Source organism: Thunnus maccoyii, chromosome 21, assembly GCF_910596095.1.
Source record: "Thunnus maccoyii chromosome 21, fThuMac1.1, whole genome shotgun sequence".
NCBI lineage: Eukaryota > Metazoa > Chordata > Actinopteri > Scombriformes > Scombridae > Thunnus > Thunnus maccoyii.
The window spans coordinates 2,167,495-2,194,087 of NC_056553.1; the positions used below are offsets into that span (position 1 = coordinate 2,167,495).

A 26,593-nucleotide genomic window follows, 5' to 3' on the forward strand; every position below is an offset into this window, starting at 1 on the left:
CACATATAAACAAGTCATCTGATCTGCACCGCTGCTCCACCTCACAGTTACTACGCCCGCTAGATGGCAGCTGTCACTCAAACTAACTAAAGGTCGTTTTTTGGGCGACTGACATTACGACCTGTTGTGTCGTTTTTTTCTTGAAAGAACAAACTCGTTTAGATAAACCATCTGCTACACAAAAACGCTGAGCTAGACGTCAAACATATTTATGTGTTTCAGGTGGACGACATCTCTCTCTCTCTCTCTGTCTCTCTCTCTCTCTCTCTCTCTCTCTCTATCACACACACACTGTCTCTCACTTCCTCCCCCATCGCTCTCTCTCCATCACCCCCCCCCCTCTCTCTCTGGTCTGTTTGTTATGGAGGAAGCAGGCCGGGCTGAGATGGATCGCTGCACAAACAAATGTTTGTTCTGCCCTTCGCAAACCCCAGACACACACACACACACACACACACACGGTCTGCTCAGGTGTGTGTGTGGATAGAAAAAGAGGAAACAGGAAGCTGCTGTGTTTTTTTATGTCGTCATATTTTTACAGTTTCTCACTGTTCTGCATTACTGTGGGTTTATATTTGTGTTGTTTGTGTGTATTTTTATCATATTCTGTCATAGTGAAGGTGTGTGTGTGTGTGTGTGTGTGTGTATGTGTGTGTTTGTGTGTGTGTGTGTGTGTGTGTGTAGAAAGTTTTATTCCTTTTCTTATTTTTTTGTTTTAATACTATTATTATATTATTAGAGTGTGTGAACATGACAGACATGAATGAACATGTAGACAGACTGTGTGTGTGTGTGTGTGTGTGTGTGTGTGTGTGTGTGTGTGTGTGTGTGTGTGTGTGGGCACCAGCTGTCCACCAGTTATTGCCCCCACTGGGAGAACTGGGGGTTAAAAAGATGGAGGTAGGAAGAAAAATGAATGAATGAATGAATGAAAGGAAGGAAGGATGGATGGGGGGATGATGGGAATGAGACTCGGAGGAAAGGAAACGAGGCTGCAGCGATGACCGAAGGAAAAACAATACAGCAAGGATAGAGGGATGAAAGGAGGAGAGGAAGAAAACATAGAGGGGAAAGAAAGAAAGAAAGAAAGAAAAGAGGGATGAAGATGGATAAAGTGAAGATGGAAGGAGGACGTACGAAAACTAGAAAAGTGGAACAAGGCTGGATAAGGAAGGATGGAAGGAGACGGAGAAACAGAGGGATAAAAGGAGGAGAGGATGGAGGGATGATGCAGGGAGCAAAGGAGGATAAAGGAAACAAGGCTGGAGTAGGAAGGATGAAAAGAAGAGAGTGATGAACAAATAGAAAATAAGGACATAGAGATGAAAAGGAGGAGAAGAAGAAAAGATGGAGGGATGAGAGAGGGAGAAAAAGTGCAAAGGATGGTGGGATGGAGGATAGGATGAGGGACAACAGAGGGATGATGGAAGGAAAAAAGAAAGGATGAGAAGGATGAAATGACTTTTTAGCTGAAGAAAAAGGAAATAAAAGAAAGAGGGATGCTGGTGGAAGAGAGAAAGATGGAGGGATGAGAGGAGCTGTCAATCATCACAAAGGGGTCAGAGGTCAGCAGGAGGAGGCGGGTCTTTACAAGCCTGCAAACACACTGGAGGAGAAAGGTCGCCACGCGTCCCATTATCTTCTCCTCTTTTGTTCCCCTGCTTTTCTCTCTCCATCCCTCCATCTTCAGACAGACGGAGGAAAAGAAAAGAGGAACAAAAAAAAAAAGGCGGGAACGAGGGATCAAACTGCAGACTCATCAGAACGAAAAGAGAGAGAGAGACGAAAAAAATGACAGACGAGGTTTAATGAGAGATGGATGGATGGAGGAAGGAGGGGAAGGGTCACATGATTTATTCAGAGGGGGGGTGGGGGGGGGAGGATTAAGATCGAGAGCTGCCACCTGAACCACACACACACACACACACACACACACACACACACACACACACACACACACACACACACACACTCAGTCCCACAGGGCTCGGGGCGTCGGGTTTGAAAGGCTGTTAATTGTCGCCAACACGACTTTAATCAGATTTCAGCTTCAACCTTCATCACACACACACACACACACACACACACACACACACACACACACACACACACACACACACACACACGTGCATGAGTGTGTGTGTAAATCAGCTTTTGGCGAGGAGGTGTGGTCATTAGCGCCAAGTCCCATATGCTGCCCGCCGACACTGGAGGGAAAACCCCTGGGACACACACACACACACACACACAATCTCTCACACACACAATCACACACACACACTATTTTTTTGTCTCCTTGTGTGTATTTGAGTGTTAGTGTGTGTGTGAGGTTGTGCGTTTGTGTATTTCTGTGTGTTAATGTGTCTTTATGCATGTGTATTTTTGTACCTGCTTCATTGTCTGTGTGTGTGTGTGTGTGTGTGTGTGTGTGTGTGTGTGTCTGTGTGTCACAACAAACACACACACACTGAAGTACACAAAAAATAAACACAAATACATATAACAACACACCAGTAACACAAACAGTAACACTAAAATACACAAAGTACAAGCAGACACACACACACACACACACAATTACAGTCAGTCACACATTATACACACAAAAATACACACCATAAGGAAAAAGTTGTGTGTTTTTCTGTGTGTGTGTGTGTGTGTGTATATGTGTGTGTCTATTTTTGTACCTGTGTGTGAAGTTTGCAAAACAAACAAACACAAACGCTCACTATCAGGGATAAAAACAACACACATTACTAACACACAAACACATATTATACAAAAGGTACACACAATGACGCACAAACACACAAAAACCAGTACGACACAGACGTACTGAAGTACACACAAAACACTTCAAAACACACAAACAAACAAAAACAAATGTTACAAACACACACCAGATAAAAAGAAACACACACTTGTACAGACACAGGAAAGGACAGTGTGTGTGTGTGTGTGTGTGTGTGTGTGTACTTTTTCCTTATTGTGTGTGTATGTGTGTTCATAATATGACTGTGTGTGTGTGTTGTTTTCCCTCCAACACACATAAACACATGCAGAAAAAAGACACACAAACACACACTAGTGAAAGACAGAGGTGTGTGTGTGTGTGTGTGTGTGTGTGTGTGTGTGTGTGTGTGTGTGTGTGTGTGAGTGTGTGTGTGTGTGTGAGAGTGTGTGTGTGTGTGTGTGTGTGTGTGTGTGTGTGTGTGTGTGTGTGTGTGTAGGGACTCCGTCTCCGGGGGGATCCTGATGAATAAATAAGCAAAGAAGAAATAGACTCTCTCTCTCTCCGTTGGTTCTCTGCCTCGCTCTACCAGCTCCCCCTCATCAGTGAATTAATGAAGACATTTATCTCTCTCTCTCTCTGTCATCCCTCCATCCCGCCATCTCTATTAAAACCCCATTTTCTCCTCTCAATCCATCCATCACTCCTCTCCTCTTTTTTCTCCTCCCTTCCTCCGCTCCCTCTATCTTTTGTTTCCCTCCTCTTTTCTCCTTCCCTCCTACATCCTTTCCTTCCTCTTCTCTCACTCCCTTCTCCTGTCTTTCCTCTCCTCTTTCCTTCCCCCCTCCTTCTCTGTATCCTCACTCCTATCCTCCCTCTCTCATTCCCGTCCTTCCTTCCCTCCTCTTCTTCTTTCTTCCTCTCCTCCCTTGTTTCCTTCCATCCTCCTCATCTCCTCCCTTATTCCTCTCTCTCCTCCCTTGCATCTCTTCTTTCCTCCCTCTCTCATGACCCTCTTTCCTTCCCTCCTCCTTTTTCCTTCCTCTCCTCCCTCGCTCCCTTTCCTCCCCTTCTTATTCTCTCCCTCGCTCTCCTTCAATTCTTCCTCCTTCTTCCCTCCTTCCCATTTTACCTTCTCTCATCTCTCGTTACCTTCCTCCTTTCATCCGTCTTTTCCTCCACTCTTCTCTCTTCCTCTCCTCCCTCCTTTATTCCTTCCTTCCTTCCTCACATCTTTCTCTTCTCCCTCGTCCTCTCGTTTTATTCCTTGTTCCCTTCTTCCTTCTCCTCTTTCTTTTCCCTTTTTCCTCCCTCGACATCTTCTTCCTCACTCCTCCTTCCTCCCTTTCATTCCTCTCTTGGTACCTTCATTCCTCCCCTCCTCCTTCGTTCCCTTTCTCCCTTTCCATCTCTTCTTTCCTCCTCTCCTTCATCGATCCTTTCCTCCCTCCCTCTCCTTACATTCCTAAATCCCGTCTTACCTTCCTCCCTCCTCTTTTCCTTCTCTTTGTCTTCCTTCATTCATATCTTCCTCTTCCTTTCCTCGTTCACTCCCTTTTCCTTCCTTTATTTCCTTTTTCTCTCAGTTATGCTCCCTTGTTCTTTCCTCTTTACATTTTTTTTTACTTATTTCCATCCTTCTCTTCCTCTCATCCTCACCTTTTTTCTTCATCCCTTTCTTTCCTTCTTACCTTCCTCCATCCCTCCTCCTCCTCCTCCTCTTACATCTCTCATTAACTCTCTCCCCATCACACTGGGCCTCGGGCAACACATATGGTAGTCACGCTTCCACACCATTAAATAACACACACACACACACACACACACACACACACGCCAACTGGTGTCCCCTGTTGCCGCCTCCTTGTGGAGACGGGGTCCTGCCACTCGTTTAATCTTCCCTCCATCATTTTCCTATTGTGTCTGTTCCCTTCTTTCCTCCGTCCTCGCCTCCTTCCCTCCCTCCCTCCTCCTCCTCCTCCTCTCTCTCTCTCTCTGTTAATTGCATTTACTCTTATGCTCTCTCGCCCCCCTCCTTCCCTTTTTCTCTCTTTTCGCTGGCTCTTCTTCGTTGTCTCTCACTCTCTGTGCTCCAGAAAAAAAGTGTGTGTGTGTGTGTGTGTGTGTGTGTATGTGTGTGTGTAGGGGATGGAGAGTGGAGTGGGGGGGTTTGAATGAGTGGTTTCCAAGGCAACGGAGCCACACTGCCGCAGTGTAGGGGAGGTGGAGGGGGTGAAGAGAGTTGAGAGAGTGAGAATGAGAATGAAGGAGGCGTGCACGTGTCTGTGTGTGAGTGTGTGTGTGTGAGTGTGAGTGTGTGTGTGTGTGTGTGAGTGTGTGTGTGTGAGTGTGTGTGTGTGTGAGTGTGTGTGTGTGTGTGTGTGAGTGTGTGTGTGTGTGTGTGTGTGTGAGTGTGTGTGAGTGTGTGAGTGTGTGTGTGTGTGTGATAAACTTGACTCCTGCAGTCAAGAGAGTGAACAAATGAAAGAAAGAAGAAGAATGAAAGGAGAGCAGGCGTGTGTGTGTGTGTGTGTGTGTGTGTGTTTGCGTATGAGAGTGAGTGTGAATGTGTGTGTGTGTGTCTAAAAAAGCATGAATGTCAAGAGCATTGCTGCAGTGCCAAGGGCAGAAATACACACACACACACACACACACACACACACACACACACACACACACACACACACACACACACACACTGACTCACAATAACTTAACATTAAAGGATCATTCTGGTGATTTTTTATATATTTGTCTTCATGTTTGGATCCAAACCAACAATGAACTGATCTACTAACAAGTATCGTGTTTTTGTATCAAAGCTGATATATCTGATTAAAAACCCGTCAGTGAGTCACACCGCTGCACTGGGTCACATGTTCCTTCATCATGAAGAGTTTTGGTCACGTTAGTTTGTTTAGAAACGGCTCCAAAGACTAATAACAGCATCATGTTTTCAGTCTCCAGAGAGTAGTTCTGTGTAAGGCAGACGCTACTGAGCATGTGCAGGAACTAGCTTGTTGTGCTGCAGATCATCAACCTCTGGAGTTTGTAAAACTTTGTACATTTCTCAAACAACTTCAGTGCAAAGTGAAGAGTTTGTGATATGAAGCACAACAAGCTAAATGTCAACATGAAGTTGAGGATATGATGCGATGTGTGTAACTGAATGTTTAATCTGTGTGTGAACCTGTTAAGGACATAAAATGAATCATATTTTATTGCAAGTACAGACCTGAAATGTGCAGAGTGTGTGTGTGTTAATAAAGAAACAGACAGATGTGTGTGAGGACGACGCAGGAGGAAACAGCGGTGGACAGATGGGAGACTGCTCTGATGCATTTTCTTACTTCTAATAAAACTGAAAAACAAAATGACATCTGACGCTGAAACATGAGACTCCTGCTGCTGCTGCTGGGTTTGTTTTATTTTTTAGTGATGATTTCACTCATGAACTTATATTTATTATTATGTTTCTGAAAGTAAAGAGTTCTGTCATGTAGTTTCTCTACAGCGTGTATCAGGATAAAAAAATAATTCACAGGATTCTTCAGGCTGCTCGATGTTTACATGCTGACTGGTAGAGATTTACATCAGTGTGTGTGTGTGTGTGTGTGTGTGTGTGTGTGTGTGTGTGTGTGTGTGTGTGTGTGTGTGTGACTTTGATAGAGTTTCCACTTCCTCTGCCTCTGTTTGGACCTCAGCATCAATTTAGCCTCCTACTGCTTCTACTGTCAGGCGGAAATACATGGAGGCACGCACACACACACACACACACACACATTAACACACACACACACACACACACACACACACACACACACACACACATTAACACACACACACACACACAGAGGAACAGCCCAAGTGTAAAACGGCCAAAGGCGCTTCCATCTCGCTGTGTGTGTCCTGAAACAGTCTATTTCAGTCGTGGAGCGCTGCAGGAAATGGATTTGGACGTGTTCACGAGCACACACACACACACACACACACACACACACACACACACACACACACACACACACACACACACCTGCAGAGTTTTGAGCTACATGCACGCACAGGGGAGAGGGAGACAGGTGATGCAGGGTGTTGAATAATGGAGGGAAAATGACAGAGATTTGTGCAGCAGATGGAGCGATGGGTTTTTGATCTGCAGCTCCCTCCTCTGGCGGGGCTGAAAACTACACCTGAGGTCACCGTCTGCAGGGTTCAGAGGTCAAACTCAGGTTAAGTCAGTTTTATTTATTAAAGAGGACAAAGTCTGCACATTTCCAGATCCATACAGTATTTATACTCTGACATAGAGGACTGAAGAAACCAGAAACCAGAGAACTGGGACCATTTTTTACTTAAAAAATGACTCAAAATGATTAATAAATGATCAAAATAATTGGCAATTAATTAAATAGTTGACAACTAATTGATTCATCTACTAATTGTTGCAGCTTTAAGTAAGAGATGAGACATATCTGCTGTCTATGAACACTGACGCAACAGACATACTTGTTGAAGTGTGTCAATACCAGCAGACACACACACACACACACACACACACACACACACACACACGCGGTGCGGCGGTGTAATCCGGCCGCTCTTTACGTCTTAAAGCATGTATTATTGATTGGAACAAGCAGCGGTGAAGTGGAGCGCAGCGCTGCAGCTTTGTTCAAGGGCAAAGCAGCAAGCTAGCCACTTAGCAGGCTGACAGGAGAGAGAGGGGCGAGAGACACCGACACACACAGAGAGACAGAGAGAGAGAGAGAGAGGGTGTCCGTGTTCTTTTGTGTTTTGATATGGTGTGTGTGTGTGTGTGTGTGTGTGTGTGTGTGTGTGTGTGTAAATCACCACTTGAAATCTGGTGTGACAGGCCAGATGTGAGTGGCTGAACTGCTCTAAACAGCCTGTTGGACAAATCAACAAATCAATCTGTGACCTGCCTGCGTGTGTGTGTGTGTGTGTGTGTGTGTGTGTGTGTGTGTGTGTATTAGCTCATATAATTGTGTTTTAGCTGCACAAAGTTTTTTCACTATGTGAGATTTCTTGAAGCAGGAAACTGACCGCTATCCACCGATAAACATCCGTCTTCATCAGTTTTGCTGCAGTTTGTGCGTAAAAAGTGAAGAAAAACAGTTTCTCTCCTCTTTGTTGGCAGCGGTTGAAAGCTCTGGCAGGAAGCTAGTAAGTGGTTGAGTCGGGATCGTTGTGTCAATCTGCTGTTTACGAGGTCATCGATGAATTTAAATGGTTGAAATGAGACAGACGAGTCTGAACACACACACACCGGAGACAACTGATCTGTCGCCATGACAACCGAGCATCAGAGCATTCACTGCCTTGCACAAGGGCTCGAGGCAGAAACATAAACAAGGGTCTGTGTGTGTGTGTGTGTGTGTGTGTGTGTGTGTGTGTGTGTGTGTGCGTGTGTGTGTGTGTCTGTGTGTGTGTGTGTGCGTGTGTGTGCGTGTGTTCTGACCAGAGTTCAGCAGCTCCTGCTCCATCACTCCGCAGCCCAGCACCTCCAGCCAGTCGCCCTGGAAACGCACCTCCATCTCAAACGAGGGATGAGTGAAGGGGAAGTAACAGTCGACCCATCTGACCTCCAGATCTGAGAGGAAGAGGAGGAGGAAGAGGAGGAAGAGGAGGAGGAGGACGAAAATGATGGTTATGAGGAGGAGAGAAACTTGTTTACATGTCAGTAAATATAAATTGTGCTGTTGTTTTGTCGTTGTGGTATTTTGGTGTTTTGTTGTGTTATTGTGTTGTTGTGCTTTTGTGGTTTGTTGTTGTGTTGTTGTTTTGTTGTCATGTTGTTGTTTCGTTGTTGTGGTATTTTGTGTTGTTTTGTTGTTGTGTTGTTGTTATTGTATTGTTGTGTTGTTGTTGTTTTGTTGTTGTTGTTGTTATTGTTTTGTTGTTGTTGTTATTGTGTTGTGTTGTTGTTGTGGTTTGTTGTTATTGTGTTGTTGTTGTTGTGTTGTTATTGTCTTGTGTTGTGTTGTTGTTGTTGTTATTGTGTTGTTGTTGTTGTTGTGTCGTTGTTGTGTCGTTGTTGTTGTGTTGTTGTTTTGTTGTTGTTGTGTTGTTGTGTTGCGTTGTTGTGTCGTTGTTGTTGTTGTGTTGCGTACGGATTGGTCGTCTCACCTCCTCCAAACAGCTGACTGACCAGTCTGGTCAGTGTGCGTTTCAGGTCGAACTCCAGCAGCTTGACGGCCTCCAGCGTGTGCGTTTCCTGTTTCTGAGGCGACCTCCGACCTCCGACCTCGAACAGCGACAGATCCTCGCCGTCCTGCACCTTGGAGAACAGCTGAGAGGCGGGAAGAAGATGTAAATACCTGCGACGACAACAACAACAACAACAACAACAACAAGCTCAGTGTGTCTGTGACTCTCCTACCTCGTGGTTGGAGAAGAGGCGGACGCCCTCCATCTGGTGGAAGACCGGGTAGTGACTGGCGTCGATCTCGTCCCGCCTGTAAACGTCTCCGGCCAATAGGAACGCATCCAGACCGGAGCGCACCAGCTCCTTCTGGTGGGCCGAGGTGTGAGCGCGAAGCATCGTCGATCTGGACACAAACAGACAGAAACAACACAGATGTTACAGATGTTTCTGCATTAATAGATTATTGATATGAGCTTGTTTCATATATTAAAACAGGTTTAAGTGACGATCAGTTTGGTAACTTCTTCTTCTTCGTTGGTGTTTGTTTCAAACCCCGACATCTTCTCAGCTGCTGAAACCTCGGCCTCCAGATAACCATCGATCTGAGACGTTTCTACACGTTTCCCAAAGCAGCAGTAAAGAGCGAGTTCACGTTCACGCCGTTCAGAGCTTCTTAACGTCACTGTCCGTGGTGCTGAAGGTGATGAAGATGATGCTGAATACATTTTAAAGTCACTCTTCATATTTAACTGTTGTTGTATCAAATTGTTGCAGAAAAAGGTACCAGAGCAAAAAACTCTCTTCTGAAAATAAAAAGGGAGTCAGAGGTTCTTTAATGCCGGTAAAAAAGGGGAGCAATCAGCACTTTTACAACGAACCAAATCGCTCCAAAGGTTTTTTCTTTGGGGCATTGTTTTTATGTCCTTGGGTTGGCTTAGGTCACACCTTATCATCCACCCTCCCTAATTTTTGACCAATTATTATGTATCTTTTATCTCTGTCACTCGTTGTTGGTCAAAACTCTTCAAAACAGGTTTTGAGGTGTTTGAGGATATGTACTGGCATATTCAATTCTACCTGATTATATCCAATTTTTATATATAAGTATTGGGAATCATTTTACACCATTATTGCCAAGTTGTCTTCTGGCCTCTTATTTTTTGTAAGTTATTCTAGTCATTTTACACCCTTATTTCTTGATCTCCTCCAGAGAGTATGTTTGAAAGGTGAAGACTTTAGCAGACCCAAGCAAAGTGACATGTAATACAAACACACTCAAATTTCTCCAGTGTATGATTATGATTCTTCTACCGTGCCTCTATACGTACAGTGTGATTAAATATGGTTCATGAGATTATAACTACACCAATACAAATTGTATCACACTAGCCCTTATTACTTATAAACTTATAAAATCAATCTGCATAGCTTAATATTGTCTTTAAGCACACCAATGACTTTTAATGAAAATACACCACACTGTCTGTATTTTAAAAATACACACAATACAAAGCATAAATGTTGTAAACGACACAAATAAATGTTTTCTACAGTCTGTGTCTATGGAAACAAAAAAATATACCACAGAAGAAGATTCAAATCAGTCAGAGGAGATGAAGATATGACATTGAATTAACGTGTGTGTGTTGGTTTAGTTTTACTTTCTAATTTAAAACACCAACATCACTCTTTTTACATCAAAAAGTAGAAAGTAAACAATGAAAACGTCAATAAAACATGAAGTCTTTGTTTCCTCTCGGCCTCCTCCGAGTGTTCAGGAGTCACTCGTTACTCTACGATCGTTTCTAAGTGTTTTCAGTTACGATGCTTTTGGGAAAAACCTCTTCAGTTTAAGGAGGAAGATCGATATATATATATAAAGATGCTTTCAGGAAACCAGGCCCGGCCCAGTAAACCCAGTTTATCCAGCAGCAGAGGCAAAAAAAAACACTCAGACGTTCATGATCAACATGTTGTTTCAGTCTCTCACCTGTTCAGGTAATAATTGTCTCCTCGTTTCCTGCTCGGGTGGTCGGGCGGGATCAGCAAGCTGTCAATCAAATCATACCAACCAATCACATTTAATGCCATAATTTGTCATTCTTTCCAATTAAAGATAATCAGTGTTAAACATCAGGCACAATTAAAACAAAATGTTCACACTTAACTATTAAATTAAATGTAAAGATAAGTAAACAAACTTTTATAACATGTTTATTTCATTTCTTCTTCTCTTAAATGGAACGTCAATGGAGGCCATATTGTTCTTCCTGCAACAACTCAGGAAGTTTGAGGCATCAAAGGCAGTGATGTGAGCTCAGCTGATGACAGGAAGTAGTTTAATAAAGTAGTGAAAGCTGCAGCAGAAATCATTGGTCAAGATTTGCCAAACGTTCTGCACGCTGAGGATCGTTTCCCTCCTTTCAGGAAAAATATGATGTGGTATTAAGAGCTGATATCCTGAGGCAGCGAAGGCCCTCAACTCCTCATCATCACTTCAGTTTAACTGTGTCTCTCAGCTGGTTTCTTATTTATTCTATTAAAGTATTTTATATGTTTATGCTGTATTTACCTTGCTGGAGTATTTGATACATGATGTGTTTATGCTGATGTGTGTTTGTATTGACGACACCGAGACAAACACCGATCAATGTTTCACTGGTAATAAATGATTGAATCTTGAATATTCTCTTTTGTAAAAAAAAAAGCTTTGTGTTCAGTTGTTCGACCTGCCGTTCAATCAATCAAATCAGTCGATTGATTGATGTTTTTTTTTGAAGCCGCTGACCTGTCGAAGTTCTGCTCCACGGTAACGACGGGGCTCAGGTTGTCGTGGACGGAGAACAGCGGGTTGCCCCAGCGACCGATGTAAGCACTGCGGAAACAAACAGACACAAGCTGAAGGAAGAACTCACAGAAAAAACAAGAAGAAGAGACTTAGACTACTGCAAACAGTACTACTACCCACGTTACCACAAATACTAAAACTACTGACGCAGCTTTCTATTTGAATGATCCAATATTGATTATTGAAATCCAGATATTGATCTTTGTAAACCAGTGTACATGTGCACTAAATGTTATATCTGTGTCCAGTTAGAACTGTGTGATGTGTCGATTCTTCAAATATTTTAAGTTTAAAAGTAGCGTAGATGCTAGCTGCTACGTTAGCCGTCTTGAGTCACGACAGTCCTGTAAATGCTACTTTATACTTCCACTCCACTACATGTCAGAGGGAAATATTGTACTTTCTACTCCACTACATTTATTTGACAGCTTTAGTTACTTTTCACATGAAGATTTGACACAATGGATAATATAACAAGCTTTTAAAATACAACACATTGTTAAAGATGAAACCAGTGGTTTCCAACCTTTTTGTCTTTTGACGTCTTACAAAAAGCAGTGTGTAGTCGGGGTCACATTTCACATGTCTATGAGTTGTTAACAGCTCCACCAAATAGTGATTTTTCCCTCTAAACTTCTCACATGCTTCCATTTCAATAAATGTTCAAATGATCCAATATTTCAGCAAAAATCAAAGATTAGAGAAAAAGTCCAAAAACTGAAAACAGATTTGTGTATCAGAACTTTGTTTTTTCTTCTTTCCTCTCCCATTAATCATCTCACCACCCCTCAGATTTATCTGCTGACCCTTTGGAGGGGCCCGACCCCTAGGTTGGGAACCACTGGACTAAACTAGCTAACTGTATATAAAGTAGTGTAAACTAGCTCCACCTCCAGCAGCTACAACAGTAACATGCTGCTCTAACACTGATGCTTCACTATTAATAATCTAATGATGTCATATATAATAATATATCAGTCAGAGGGACCAAACCACTACTTTTACTGCAATACTTTAACTACATCAAGCTCATAATACTTATGTACTTTTACTGCAATACTTTAACTACATCAAGCTCATAATACTTATGTACTTTTACTGCAATACTTGAACTACATCAAGCTCATAATACTTATGTACTTTTACTGCAATACTTGAACTACATCAAGCTCATAATACTTATGTACTTTTACTGCAATACTTGAACTACATCAAGCTCATAATACTTATGTACTTTTACTGCAATACTTGAACTACATCAAGCTCATAATACTTATGTACTTTTACTGCAATACTTGAACTACATCAAGCTCATAATACTTATGTACTTTTACTGCAATACTTGAACTACATCAAGCTCATAATACTTATGTACTTTTACTGCAATACTTGAACTACATCAAGCTCATAATACTTATGTACTTTTACTGCAATACTTTAACTACATCAAGCTCATAATACTTATGTACTTTTACTGCAATACTTTAACTACATCAAGCTCATAATACTTATGTACTTTTACTGCAATACTTTAACTACATCAAGCTCATAATACTTATGTACTTTTACTGCAATACTTTAACTACATCAAGCTCATAATACTTATGTACTTTTACTGCAATACTTTAACTACATCAAGCTCATAATACTTATGTACTTTTACTGCAATACTTGAACTACATCAAGCTCATAATACTTATGTACTTTTACTGCAATACTTGAACTACATCAAGCTCATAATACTTATGTACTTTTACTGCAATACTTGAACTACATCAAGCTCATAATACTTATGTACTTTTACTGCAATACTTGAACTACATCAAGCTCATAATACTTATGTACTTTTACTGCAATACTTTAACTACATCAAGCTCATAATACTTATGTACTTTTACTGTAATACTTTAACTACATCAAGCTCATAATACTTATGTACTTTTACTGCAATACTTTAACTACATCAACCTCATAATACTTATGTACTTTTACTGCAATACTTTAACTACATCAAGCTCATAATACTTATGTACTTTTACTGCAATACTTTAACTACATCAAGCTCATAATACTTATGTACTTTTACTGCAATACTTGAACTACATCAAGCTCATAATACTTATGTACTTTTACTGCAATACTTGAACTACATCAAGCTCATAATACTTATGTACTTTTACTGCAATACTTGAACTACATCAAGCTCATAATACTTATGTACTTTTACTGCAATACTTGAACTACATCAAGCTCATAATACTTATGTACTTTTACTGCAATACTTGAACTACATCAAGCTCATAATACTTATGTACTTTTACTGCAATACTTGAACTACATCAAGCTCATAATACTTATGTACTTTTACTGCAATACTTGAACTACATCAAGCTCATAATACTTATGTACTTTTACTGCAATACTTGAACTACATCAAGCTCATAATACTTATGTACTTTTACTGCAATACTTGAACTACATCAAGCTCATAATACTTATGTACTTTTACTGCAATACTTGAACTACATCAAGCTCATAATACTTATGTACTTTTACTGCAATACTTTAACTACATCAAGCTCATAATACTTATGTACTTTTACTGCAATACTTGAACTACATCAAGCTCATAATACTTATGTACTTTTACTGCAATACTTGAACTACATCAAGCTCATAATACTTATGTACTTTTACTGCAATACTTTAACTACATCAAGCTCATAACTTCTCACATGCTTTCATTTCAATAAACGTTTGAATGTGTTTACAGTTCCAGGAAACTAAACTGCTGCTCACTTGTTGATCGTAGGAGAAATATAAGTTCTGAGGATAAATTGAGAAGCTTTATGCAGAAATAATATTTATCTAAATAAAATCGATTCTGGATGTTGTGAACCAAAGTTAAATTGAATCGGGAGATCTGCTCCTTCTTTTTTATTCTGTACATTGATTAAAAAACAGTCCCTGCAGAAGATGAGCGAAAAAAGAGAGAAAAAGAAGAGATGCATTCTGGGTGGAAGCAGCGGTAATGAAAAGTAGCAGCTGATCAGGTTTTCATCTTGTTTGAAAATTACCCAGCAGCCCCCGAGGAGTCTGCTGTCCTGCTGCTATCAGAGCATACAGGCTTTTCTAAAAGAGTAAAGTTCACGACCTGTGAAATGGCAGAGTCATAAACCACTGTCAGACAACACACTCAGTGACTTCTTAATGACTTATTAATGCAACATTAATGCGCTGACTGCTGAGTGTGTGTGTGTGTGTGTGTGTGTGTGTGTGTGTGTTTTTATGGCGAGCGTGGAATATATTTCACCGCTGTGTGCGTCGCAGCAAAAGTTTTACACTCGTCGTCTGTCCCTGAAGACACATTGAGCCTGCAGTGAGAGTCAGTCAGCAGTTTGTGCTCCCAAAATGAAGAAAGAACACAGAAATATACACGACATGAGGAAACATAACAGCGGCAGCAGCGAACACGGCGGACAGACCGCTGCAGAGGATCACAACACGTCAAACACTGTTATATACAGTTATACTTTCAGTGAGAGGAGACAGTTAAAAATAAGTGTGTTGTCAGTATTTATTAAACAATTAAAAACTGAAAATACTTCGTCTCGCACTTGATGAAATATGATCGTTTGGAAACGGCAACATGTGACACCGGCTGGGTCTTAAAGAGCTCGAGTCCAAATGTGACGTGATAAACAACGAAAATGATTTAGCTGCTCTTAGAGCCTTAGTGGAGCTAAAAAAATGTAAACTCTGTCCTGCGGGTGGCGCTAGAAGAAAGATCTGTGTATCAATAAAGGCTTTGTTTTCTGTTTGTATATACAAGTAGTGAACTCAACACTGACATATCATCATCTTTATAGTTAAAGTGTTGAACTTGATCCACATCCAGCAGTTACAACATGATCATCACATTGATAATGTCAATAATTACTTGTGGGGTTCCTCAGGGTTCTATTCTTGATCCTTTGTAGTTTCAATCTGGTTAAAGCTGCTTGAAATGATGTTTTTTTTTGTCCACTTGTTTTCAGCAGAATAGTCTCTAAACATGACTTCTGTCATATTATCAGCTTATAGAGTAGTTGTGGCTAACATGTTAGCAAACAGTTGCTTATTTCCACATCCAGCAGTTACGGAGCAACATTATCATTCATGTGGAGTCGTGTTTCTGTCCACCTGGTGAATGTGAGTCCAATATTCACTCTCTTTTAGCTTCTGTTTTTACTCTCTACCAACTCCTGAGGGAAATATCTGGCTCTTTAGCTGCTAAATGCTCCACTATGTTCACCAGCTAGTCTACAGCTAACTGTGTCTGTTTGGTGCTGAGCAGGTAGTGTACAGTGGCTTTTTACAGCCTTTTCTCTGAAAACGACGCTATGAGACGCTGAGAGTGAACCAGAACAGTAAAGTTGCAGCTGGACAGATAAACAATGAGCTGAAACTCACTATAAAGCCGTCAGTGTCTGTCATTGGTTAACAGTTATCACGCTCGTCCACGCAAGTTTGTTTTACTTGTTTAAAGTAACCAGATAATAGTTAGAATAAAGTGACAGTATAAAGAGTATTTAGTAAAGTGAAGGTGACAGGTGATGCGTACCTGTAGAAGTGAGCTTTGATCCTCTCCTTGATCAGCCAGAGAGGATGATGGGATTGGTTGTGGAGGTTGCGGCCGACCTTGGCCAGGATACCTGACGTAACGTTGGTGAAGTCATCGCGGGGGTACGAGTGGCCCAACACCTCCACCGACTCCTGACCGATCACGGGCTGCTGAGGGGCGGGGCCGTCCGCGCTGAGGTGTCTGCGTGACGCCGCGCCGCCATTGGCCCAGAGCGCTGTCGCACAGAGAGGGTGGAGCAAAGGCGGGGTCAGCGACTGCAGGGGAGGGAGGAGCAGCTGGCGGAGGATCATGATGATTGGTCCATGGAGCTGCAGACACAAGAAAGGAATTCAAGTAGATTAGAATAGAAAATAAAACAGAGTAGCAACAATTAGTTGATTAATAGATTAGATGCCAACTATTAAATTAGTCTCCAGCTATTTTATAATCGATTAAACAGTTTTTTAGTCATTTTTTTAAGAAAAAAAGTCAGAATTCTCTGATTCCAGCGTCTCAAATGTGAATATTTTCTGGTTTATTTAGTCCTCTATGATAATAAACTGAATATATCTGTTGGTTGGGACAAAATAAGACATTTGAGGATGTCAGCTTGGGCTTTGGGAAACAGTGATCAACATTTTTCACCATTTTCAGACACTTTATAGACCAAAGGACTAATCAATTAATCCAGAAAATAATAAAAAGAATCATTAGCTGCAGCCTTAGTAGACTGAACACAAAACCATTAGCATCTATCTGTTAGAAATATGTACAAAAACAGAAAAAGGAGAAGAATAAAACATCTGATCAGCTTGTAAAGTAGCTAACATGTTAGCTAACAGCAGACAAGATCATCCTATCAGAGTGCTGTTTGAACGTGAGTCCTTTTAGCTCTGGGCTGAGGAATATCTGGCTCTTTAGCTGCTAGATGTTCCACTTTCTTCATCTAGCTAGTCTCCAGCTAACTGTGTGTGTTCGCTGCTGCCGGTGCAGGTAGTGTAATTTATAATTTCATTCAGTCGGTGGTGGAGAGGGAAACGAGCAGGACGTGAATCAGCTGAAAGAGCAGAAAAACTGTAGTTGTGTTGAGAATTTTCTTCACCTCCACAGAGCTGACCAATCATGGCATGCAATTAGTTCCTCACACACACACACACACACACACACACACACACACACACACACACACACACACACACACACACACACATTATATCACATTATAATTACACTTATGGACAAACAGCCAAAACATGAACACAGTCAGCTGGTTTTTCATTTCTCTCTTTTCCTTCTTTCCGTCGTTTATTCTCTGACAGGAGACGAGACAATCACCCTTTTATCTACCCCCCTCAAATATTTGTCCATCCACACACACACACACACACACACACACACACACACACACACACACACTCGGGGAGCATCCCTGAACAAGACAAAGGGTGTTGCATTGCAGTGGCATTGCAGCAAAATGGATTATTGTTCCCAAATCCATGAAGCTTTTACCTTTGCTCTGCTGTCTGTGTCATATTATAGAGGACTGGATGGACACTGATGAGGTGTCACACACATAAACACACACACACACACACAATACAAAAGTTAGGTAAAGGGACATCTGAAGGTCATAAATTCCTCCATCGGCCTTGATGACTCCGATCATCTACAATATTCATTACAACCCAGAGCAAACAACAAACTAGAGATGTTTAATAGAATAAAAGCTGATTAATCATGTAATTCCTCCTCTGAGAAGCAGGAAAATGTTCAATTAAGGTCATAGCAGCCAAATTATGGACTTTGTGTACACAGATCATAATTTAGCCAAAGGAAAGGTCATATAGAGACCAACAGTAAGAATTTATTCACACAGCGCTTTTCATAGACATTAGTCACAAATTGCTTTACAAGGACATAAAACAACATACAAAATAGAAAGAGAGTCATAGCAGATGAAGACGGAGAAGGATCCTCTCTGTAAAGGCAGGTCGCCACAGGATCCGCTCACACCTTAAAAATTAATGCACTTTTATGAGACACTATTTCACACAGCAGCTGCATGATATTTAAAGAATGTGACTTATTTTAAGCCCATCAACTCAAGAGGTTTTTATCTATAAGTCAACTTATAACTCATGGAGTCCCACAGGGAAGTGTTTTGGGCCCCCTATTGTTTTTGGAATTTGCTTACAATTCAAGTGACACTTTTAGCATCCTGGCTATATTTTTAAGTATCTTTTTTTAAATATTTGACTAATTGTGTGTTCATAAAGAACGTGAGGGGCATTTTAGAGGCGGGGTAATTGCATATTCACCAGGAGTCTGCACATGTTGAAAATGCTTTAACTTGAGAGAAAAAGTCACTCGAATCCCGGAGGTTTAAAAAACTGCTTCATAAATGTAGAGAGACGAGAGGAAAAAGAGACCGGAGGGAAATAATTAGAGTTTCGAGACCATCAAGACCAAGAAAAACGACACAACAGGTCATAATGTCAGTCGCCCAAAAACAACCTGTAGTTAGTTTGAAGGAGACGTTGTTCATTTCCTGTTTCCAACCACGAGTCGGGACAGTTTTTTAAAAAGCGTAACTACAATCGTCCGTTAACCTTTAACCCCCGTGGTTATTATTGTAGCCTTAAATATGTCTTTTATTAAAGTATCTCACATTATAATCTTGCAGGATGTAGTTCACATGCCGAGGTGCACAAGGGATTATATCTGCTATGATTTCATTTATTGATTATTTTTCCTCATCATTGGATAAGAAAATAGTTACAAATATTCCAAAACTGGTTTTCAGAGCCTCGTTTTCATCAATATATTCAGTTTACTTCATAAAAAATTCATAAAATACAGCAAAATCTCAAATTTCAGAAGCTAGAACTACTTTTTTTTTCACGTATTTGCTTCATAAACGACCTAAACTAATTTTTCTTTGTTGATTTATAACAGAGTGAACTTTCGCCTCCGTCTCCGTGCAGCCGTCATCCTTCAGCGACAGACGCTCTGTGCACCTGAGACTCACAGGTGATGAAGTGTCTGATGGTCTGGAAAAGGTGAACAAGCAGCCACCCTTCATCTCCCATGATGATAAAAAAAAGGTCATGTGACATTTCCAGACGATATATAACTCCACCTGTTGTGGATGTAAAGCCACATACGAAAAAAAGTGGCTTAAATCTGAGCTTCATCTCGGCTTCGTGTCTCCTCTCTTTGGCGCTGACCTTCTTCCTGGCACATGATCATCGCCATATGTCTGTTCCCATGGCACCAAAACACCACCACCACGCATACACATATGGACGCCTACGCACACGGACACACGTGTGCGGTAAATACACACATTTTATATGTAAGGAACTGCAGAGAGCTGCAGCTCAGCACAGACTGAGAAAAGGTGATAAATATGATGAGAGAATGAAAAAAGGGTGAGAAGTCCAACATTAAGATTTAAAGAACCATTAAATAAGTCAAATCTGATTTAAAAAAATCAATTTCTATGTTTCTACCAGTTTGTCTTTGTGACCATTATGGAACAAATACAGAACAATCAGAACCTGACAGATACATTTCGATATTTAGAGGTTTAAAAAAAACTTTAAAGAACACATATTCTGCACGTTTCCAGCTCTATATTTATATTCTGGGGCTCTACTGGAATATCTTTGCATGATTTCCAGTTAAAAACTCCTTATTTATCTTCTACTGGTCCTTTATGCAGCCCCTCAGTTCAGCCTCTGTCTGAAACAGGCTGTTTTAGCTCCTGTCTCTTTAAGGCCCGCCTCCTGATGAGCCCACTCTGTTCTGATTGGTCAGCTTCAGGAAGCTTCCTCCGGCTCCGGAGGCTACGTAAACAAACTATAGTAGCAGAATTTCACTTCTTCTTCTCCTTCTTTACTCCAAATGTCAACTTCTCAAATCCATCCGTACATGTTGGACAACGTGAACGACACATGGAAACACCTTAGCAACCACCTTAGCAACCAAAGCTACAGAGCAGATGGCCGTTTATGGGCATGTTTTGGAAATTTGACCATGTTTAACATCCAACATCATAACCGTAAATGACAAAAAGCACAATATGTCCCCTTTAAGTCAAACTGTTAAGGATGCTTCACATTTAATTATTGAGTTCTGACCAAGATATGTGCTGAGCAGGACCTTATGTAGTTAAAAAAAAACATTTTATTGTCAAAAACACCTCTAACAGCAGCAGTAAACATGAAGTTTTCATGTATTCAGTTATCCAGTTATTCCATTCAGCAGTACTGTTACATCAGGGCTATTGTGGGGATGAGAAGGTGTTGGTTGGTTCTGAGCAGGTTGTTGTTGCTTATTAGTATCTACAGTTATTTCTTGTTCTTAAAAAAACATTACTGATGCTTTTTCATCAATACTATAATTATTAGAAACACTACATTATTCATCGTGATGAGTCGTACCTGCAGAGTAGAGCTGCAATTAACGATTATTTTCACCATCGATTCATCTGTTGATTATTTTCTTTATTGATCAATTAGTTGTTTGTTCCATAAAATGTCATAAAATCGTGAAAAGTATTGATCACTGTTTCCCAAAACCAAAGATTCAACCTGAAATGTCCAAAGATCTTCAGTTTACTGTCATAGAGACCAAAGAAACCAGAAAATATTCACATTTAAGAGGCTGAAAACAGATTTTAGCATTTTTTCCTTAAAAAAATGACACAAAATGAAAAATGATCACATGTCAAATCATCAGGATTTACGCAGCAGACCTGAAAATAATTTTTGTTTTTTTTGTGAATTTGTAGTTTTTTAACAAGAAACTATAAAGCTTTCACAGCTTCCTCACACAACAAGCTGCAGAACGTTCACTTTCTACAACAGTGATCCCAGAGTGACTTATAGCAGCGGCGAGCAGGTCAAAGGTCGGCGATCCCTTCAATCATCAGATCTGAATGAGCTGAAAGGAAACAACAGCTGAAGGAAACCAGAGAGACTTTCCAAGAGGGAACCGTCACGTGGATTTTTTTAAACACAGATTTGTGAACTCGAGCAAATGAAAATATTAAATCAGATCAAACTTTAATGAGTCTTGTGGGGGAGCCGCCACCACCACCGCCGCCGCCGCCGCTCGCTGGTGAAACTCTTCACACGTCTCTCCTAATTTGTCTTTTTATTTTTATTTTTTATCTCATGACGCAGCTGAAACCAGATTTATTCCTCCACAGGATTTAAACTTTTACCTCAAGATTCAACACAGAAACACAAGTTCTCATTGTGATCAAATACGATACGGAAGACCAGAGGTGCCATTATTAAAAAAAATAATCGATTAATATTTAATAATCCAGTTATTGCAACACATCATTACTGCAAAGCATAGTAGTGCCGTTGTTTAAAAGGAAAATTGGAGTTTTTATATTTATTTTTATTCATTAATGTGAAAAGAATTTAAATTTTAAACCAGAAAAATTGAATTATATCAAGATTTTAAAAAGATAAAATCAGACTTTCGTTTCACTACATTATTCAGTCGGACTTTGAACAGATTTACTTTAAGAACGTTCTGACAGTTTTACAATTTAATATATATGTTGAATATAATAGTTCAGAGCGTCTGAGAGTCGTATGAGTCTGAACAGACTTTTTATTCATTCTTTTATTCATAATGTCTGAATCTGAATCAATTTGGAGTTTTTATAATAATAATTTCAGATATTACGACTACTCACACTGATAAATGTGTCAGCAGCCTCAAATTCTTCTTTTCACTCTTTGGAAACATTTTTGTGAATGAAACTCACCAACAAACGGAGCAGAACAGGTCGCCGTCTTCGAGTGAAAGACTCACAAATATTAAAGGGAACAATCAATTGCACCGTTAATTGGCAAAATGATATCTGCGGGTCATAAGGTCAGATTTCTATTTGTCAGGTATTTATTATTATTATTATTATTTTGTCTTATTAACGTTGTTGGAAATTTTAAATTCTTTAATTCTCTCATGACTGTTAGTTGTTGTATCACTGTCTACTGTAATGGATTGAGCGTTTATATGTTTATATGTTTACTGTATGTCTGTTCAACTGTGTGTAATTATTATTATATTATGTAGATCTCATGTCAAAGATTTCAGTAAGATGTGTCACTTTTGTGGTCATTGTTTGTAGTGTTTGTTTTTGTATGTTTATGAAAAAATCATAATAAAAATATTATTTAAAAAAAACAAACAAAAGAACAGGTCGCCGTATAAACTGTCAGGTGACCTTCATCATCTATGAAACCAGATATTTACAAAGAGTTTGTGACGTTGAAGAGGAACCAGATTTACAAGAGTAAATCAAACAAACTATAACAGTCTCATCTCTAGCGGATGATACTGGTGTGTAATATGGTTGAAAGCTCCGGTAAAGGCCAGAAAGCGGAGCTTCAGTCGGGATTGTTGTGTCAAACGATTGTTTCCAAGGTCGAGAACGAACTTGTGTTTAAATCTGAATCATAACTGCTGATGACGTCACATGTCAACGAGTCAGTGGACCTTCAGTCGAGACTGTTGATATTTCAGCCTTTAGCTTTGCTTTACAAAGACATTTTTTTTAACTTTTTTTTATTTTATTTGAAGGGTCGCTGCCAAAAATGTTACTATTCATGAGATATCGATGTCGGTATCGGTCTAATCGGATCTTTTTCCGTCTTAAATTCTCTGTTACTTCGTCTCAAAGCGTCTCCATCAGCCACATTGGTCCCGTGACATTTTAGTTCAGATCTGATACAAAAAATATGGCAAATTAACAGAAACAGATAAAATGTGCAGTGATGTAAGCAGCTCCGGAGGAAGCGAAACATGATTCATCATGTGTGAAAGTTGCTGAGAAAATCCCTTGTTCGGTTGCCAAGAAGTTGTTCTGACTAACCAGCGTGGCGGCCGCCAACAGCGAAGCTGTGATGTGACTTCTGACGCCGCCAGCTGACTAAAGGTGGCAACAGAGACGCCGCCAAGGACGAGCTGCGGCCCGCCGTCCAACAAACACCCACCGCACGTCAAGAAAAAAATGAAGAAATAAGCTTTGAAATGTGTCTGAAAGTGAACCAAAAGCCTCTCCAGCCTCGGCGCTGTCACCGTGACAGGCTGCAGGAAACACGACGCCTCAGACAAACACAGCGGTCGCCAAGGTTACAGTGTCGCATTACGCAGGTGATGAAATAGATGTCATTCAGGCGTGAGCTTCGGCACCGCACAAGTGACACACTGCACATGTTAACACACACACACAGTTTCCAGCAGCAGCAGCTTCAGTGCAGAGGGATTCATTCAGCCTCTAAAAACTGACACGATGATAGAGAGAGGTGATAAATTACACACTGCGGAGGGAGAGAGAGAGAGAGAGAGGCCTGTAGAGAGAGATACTGTATATATAAAGAGTGTGTGTGTGTGTGAAGACGGCTGCAGAGATGGAGTTGTAGATAAAAGGGAGCAGAGTGAACACAGAGAGAGAGAAAGTATTTAAGGCTGAATTATGGTTGAAATCTTTCAACACGTCTATTAGGGACAGAACGACCTGCAGGAGCCGCTTTCCTACACCGTCACACACCACTGTTAAAGATATAACATGTAATTATTCCACATTAATATGTCTAAAAACAACTAGACATATGTTATATATGTTGTTGAGTTGTGTACTTACATTATCCCAAATGTTTCCAACAATGTTCAAACCCAGAGAAATCTGTAATTTAATCAAAGTAACGGACCGTTTCATTTGGTCGCCTGTCGATGGCGTCATACCTCCTCTACCAAAGAGTAAACACGCACCAGATGCATACGGCGGCGCTGTGTTTGTCCGCTACAATGGCGTCTACCAAAGATTAACTTACACACATACAAGATAATACATCGGCGTTGTGGTTGTTCCACACAAACTGTTATAAATGGACTTTTATTCAGTTTTAAGACACATTTTCATGATAAATGTAGCTGGTTTTTAACTATATCTTTTGATGATGGTATAACTTCATGAAGAGGATAGAGAGAATAACTAGTGAAGCTCTGTAAACGGCGCCATCTTGTCGTTATTTTTACTCGTCGGAGCCGTTTCTAAACAAGCTATGGTAACCGCTGTCGTCATGGTGATGAAGTAACAGTGCAGCAATGAGACTCACTGACGTGTTTTTAATCAGATATATCAGCTTTGATACACACACAATACTTGTTGTTGACATTTGGCTTCATATCACAAACTCTTGACTTTATACTGAAGTTCTTTGAGAAATTTACAAAGTTGTACAAAGTCCAGAGGTTGTGACATGAAGCACAACAAGCTAGTGAAGCTGTAAACAGAAACCGTGTTCCTGCACATGCTCAGTAGCGTCTGCATTACATAGAACTACTCTCCAGTGACTGAAAACATGATGCTGTTATTAGTGTTTGGAGCCGTTTCTGAACAAACTAACGTGACCAAACTCTTCACGATGAAGGAACATGTGACCCAGTGCAGCGGTGTGACTCACTGACGTGTTTTTAATCAGATATATCAGCTTTGATACAAACACACAATACGTGTTAGTAGATCAGTTCATTGTTGGTTTGGATCCAAACATGAGATTTGATGACAAGAAGAAGAATTGCCAGACTGATCCTTTAAAGACACGTCTGAATCTTTGCAGATTAAAGATGCAGATGTGGTTTATGTGCAACAAAAACAGTATAATTACCACTTTAAAAGTTCCAGAATCTATAAACATAACAATATATTTGTATCTTTTCTCAGTGTTTGTTCACTAGTCAAGCTTCGACATTGTGTGACTCGTGTCAGTTGAATACTGGACCACGATTGGCTCCAAACTAGTTGTGATGTCACAAATCACAAATGTCACAAATGACACACACGTCACTCTGCACAGAGAAGCTGACGGGACATATTATTGGGTGGAGCGGCACTTTAAACACGGAGATGACGCTGCATTTTTCCAGACAGTCTCTACCTACAAAGTGTTCACAGTGTTTCACTCTGTTGGTCACGAATGAAACGTGACAGAAATTCTGTAGTCGTGTTTTGCGAACGTGAGAGAGAAAATCCTGACTCCTATTTTCACCTCCACACAGCTGACCAATCACGGTGTGAGATTTAATGCTTCAACACACACACACACACACACACACACACACAGAGTGAGAGGAAGCTACTTTCAGAGCTGTGGTGGTTCCCATAGTGAACACATGCCATGATGATCACGACTGGAGCGTAGCTATGAGACGTTCACACCTCAGAGGAACAGGTGGCGTCTCTCTCTCTCTCTCTCTCTCTCTCTCTCTCTCTCTCTGTCTCTGTGGGAGTGTCACTCGCCCCCTCCCATCAGAGGGAGTCCCTCTCTGGCACGATGACCACTTCCTGTGGCTCACGCCCGCCGCTCCTCTTCCTGTTCACGACGCCGCTCCCTCGCTCGCTCGCTCGCCAACACGGACTCTTATACAACTTCCGACATCTGCCTTCATCTCTGTGTGCTGTGTTATTTTTAGTGAATGAATTCACGCTGTAAAAAAATAGCTCAACTTGACTTTTTTTCACAAGTGTAAAATTACAGATTTATCCTTAAAATGATGAAAAATCAGAATATTTCTGTTTATAATTTTCTTTTTCTTCTTTATTCACCGTCCTCTCCCTTCATCCCTCGTTGAGGGTTAATATTTTACACTACACTCTTACTTTTATTCTCTTTTAGCTTCTTTTTTATTTCCAAATTTAATACTTTTTAATTGTTTTTATGTCTTTTTACTTGTGTTGCTTTTACATTGTGTTTTAAAGCCTTTTATGCTCCATGTAAAGCACTTTGAACTGCCTTGTTGAAAATAAACTTGCCTCGTTCACACTTGTTGCATCTGTTAAGTCACCATTTAGTGTTTTGTTTCCTCATAAATTAATAATAAAAAGCTGATTTTCTATGTAGAAATGATCATTCTTGTTTCCTGTAAATGCAGCTATAAAAACAGCAGATGATGGATTTTTTACTTCTCAAATATAAATCAAAGACATTACAGACAGATTTGTCTCCCCCTGCTGGCGGTGAGAGGAAAGACTCAGCTGTGACTGTGACACACACACACACACAGACGGCCAGTAAAGACTGGTATGTTTTGATGGTCCACTGGGATTTGTCCCAGTATGTCTGATGGTCAGTATGTACTGGCTGTTACCTGCTGTCGCTGCTGTAAAACGGTGGATAAATTGTTTTGAGCGAATGTGCACGAAACGACTCGTTC

At 40.6% G+C, this 26,593-nt stretch overlaps 1 protein-coding gene across 3 annotated transcripts in view; it reads right to left on the bottom strand.

The window, feature by feature from the left end:
* Positions 1–26,593, bottom strand: part of fars2 (phenylalanyl-tRNA synthetase 2, mitochondrial) — a 147,253-nt gene that overhangs the window by 97,404 nt on the left and 23,256 nt on the right. For all 3 annotated transcript variants that reach the window (XM_042399593.1, XM_042399595.1, XM_042399594.1), the window contains exons 3-8: positions 16,349–16,677; positions 11,686–11,772; positions 10,888–10,947; positions 9,132–9,300; positions 8,879–9,041; positions 8,211–8,342 (exon numbers count right to left, since the gene is read on the bottom strand). In XM_042399593.1, the coding sequence (XP_042255527.1) occupies positions 8,211–8,342; positions 8,879–9,041; positions 9,132–9,300; positions 10,888–10,947; positions 11,686–11,772; positions 16,349–16,659 (922 nt within the window). In that variant the 5' untranslated portion in view covers positions 16,660–16,677. The remainder of the gene's footprint in view (positions 1–8,210; positions 8,343–8,878; positions 9,042–9,131; positions 9,301–10,887; positions 10,948–11,685; positions 11,773–16,348; positions 16,678–26,593) is intronic.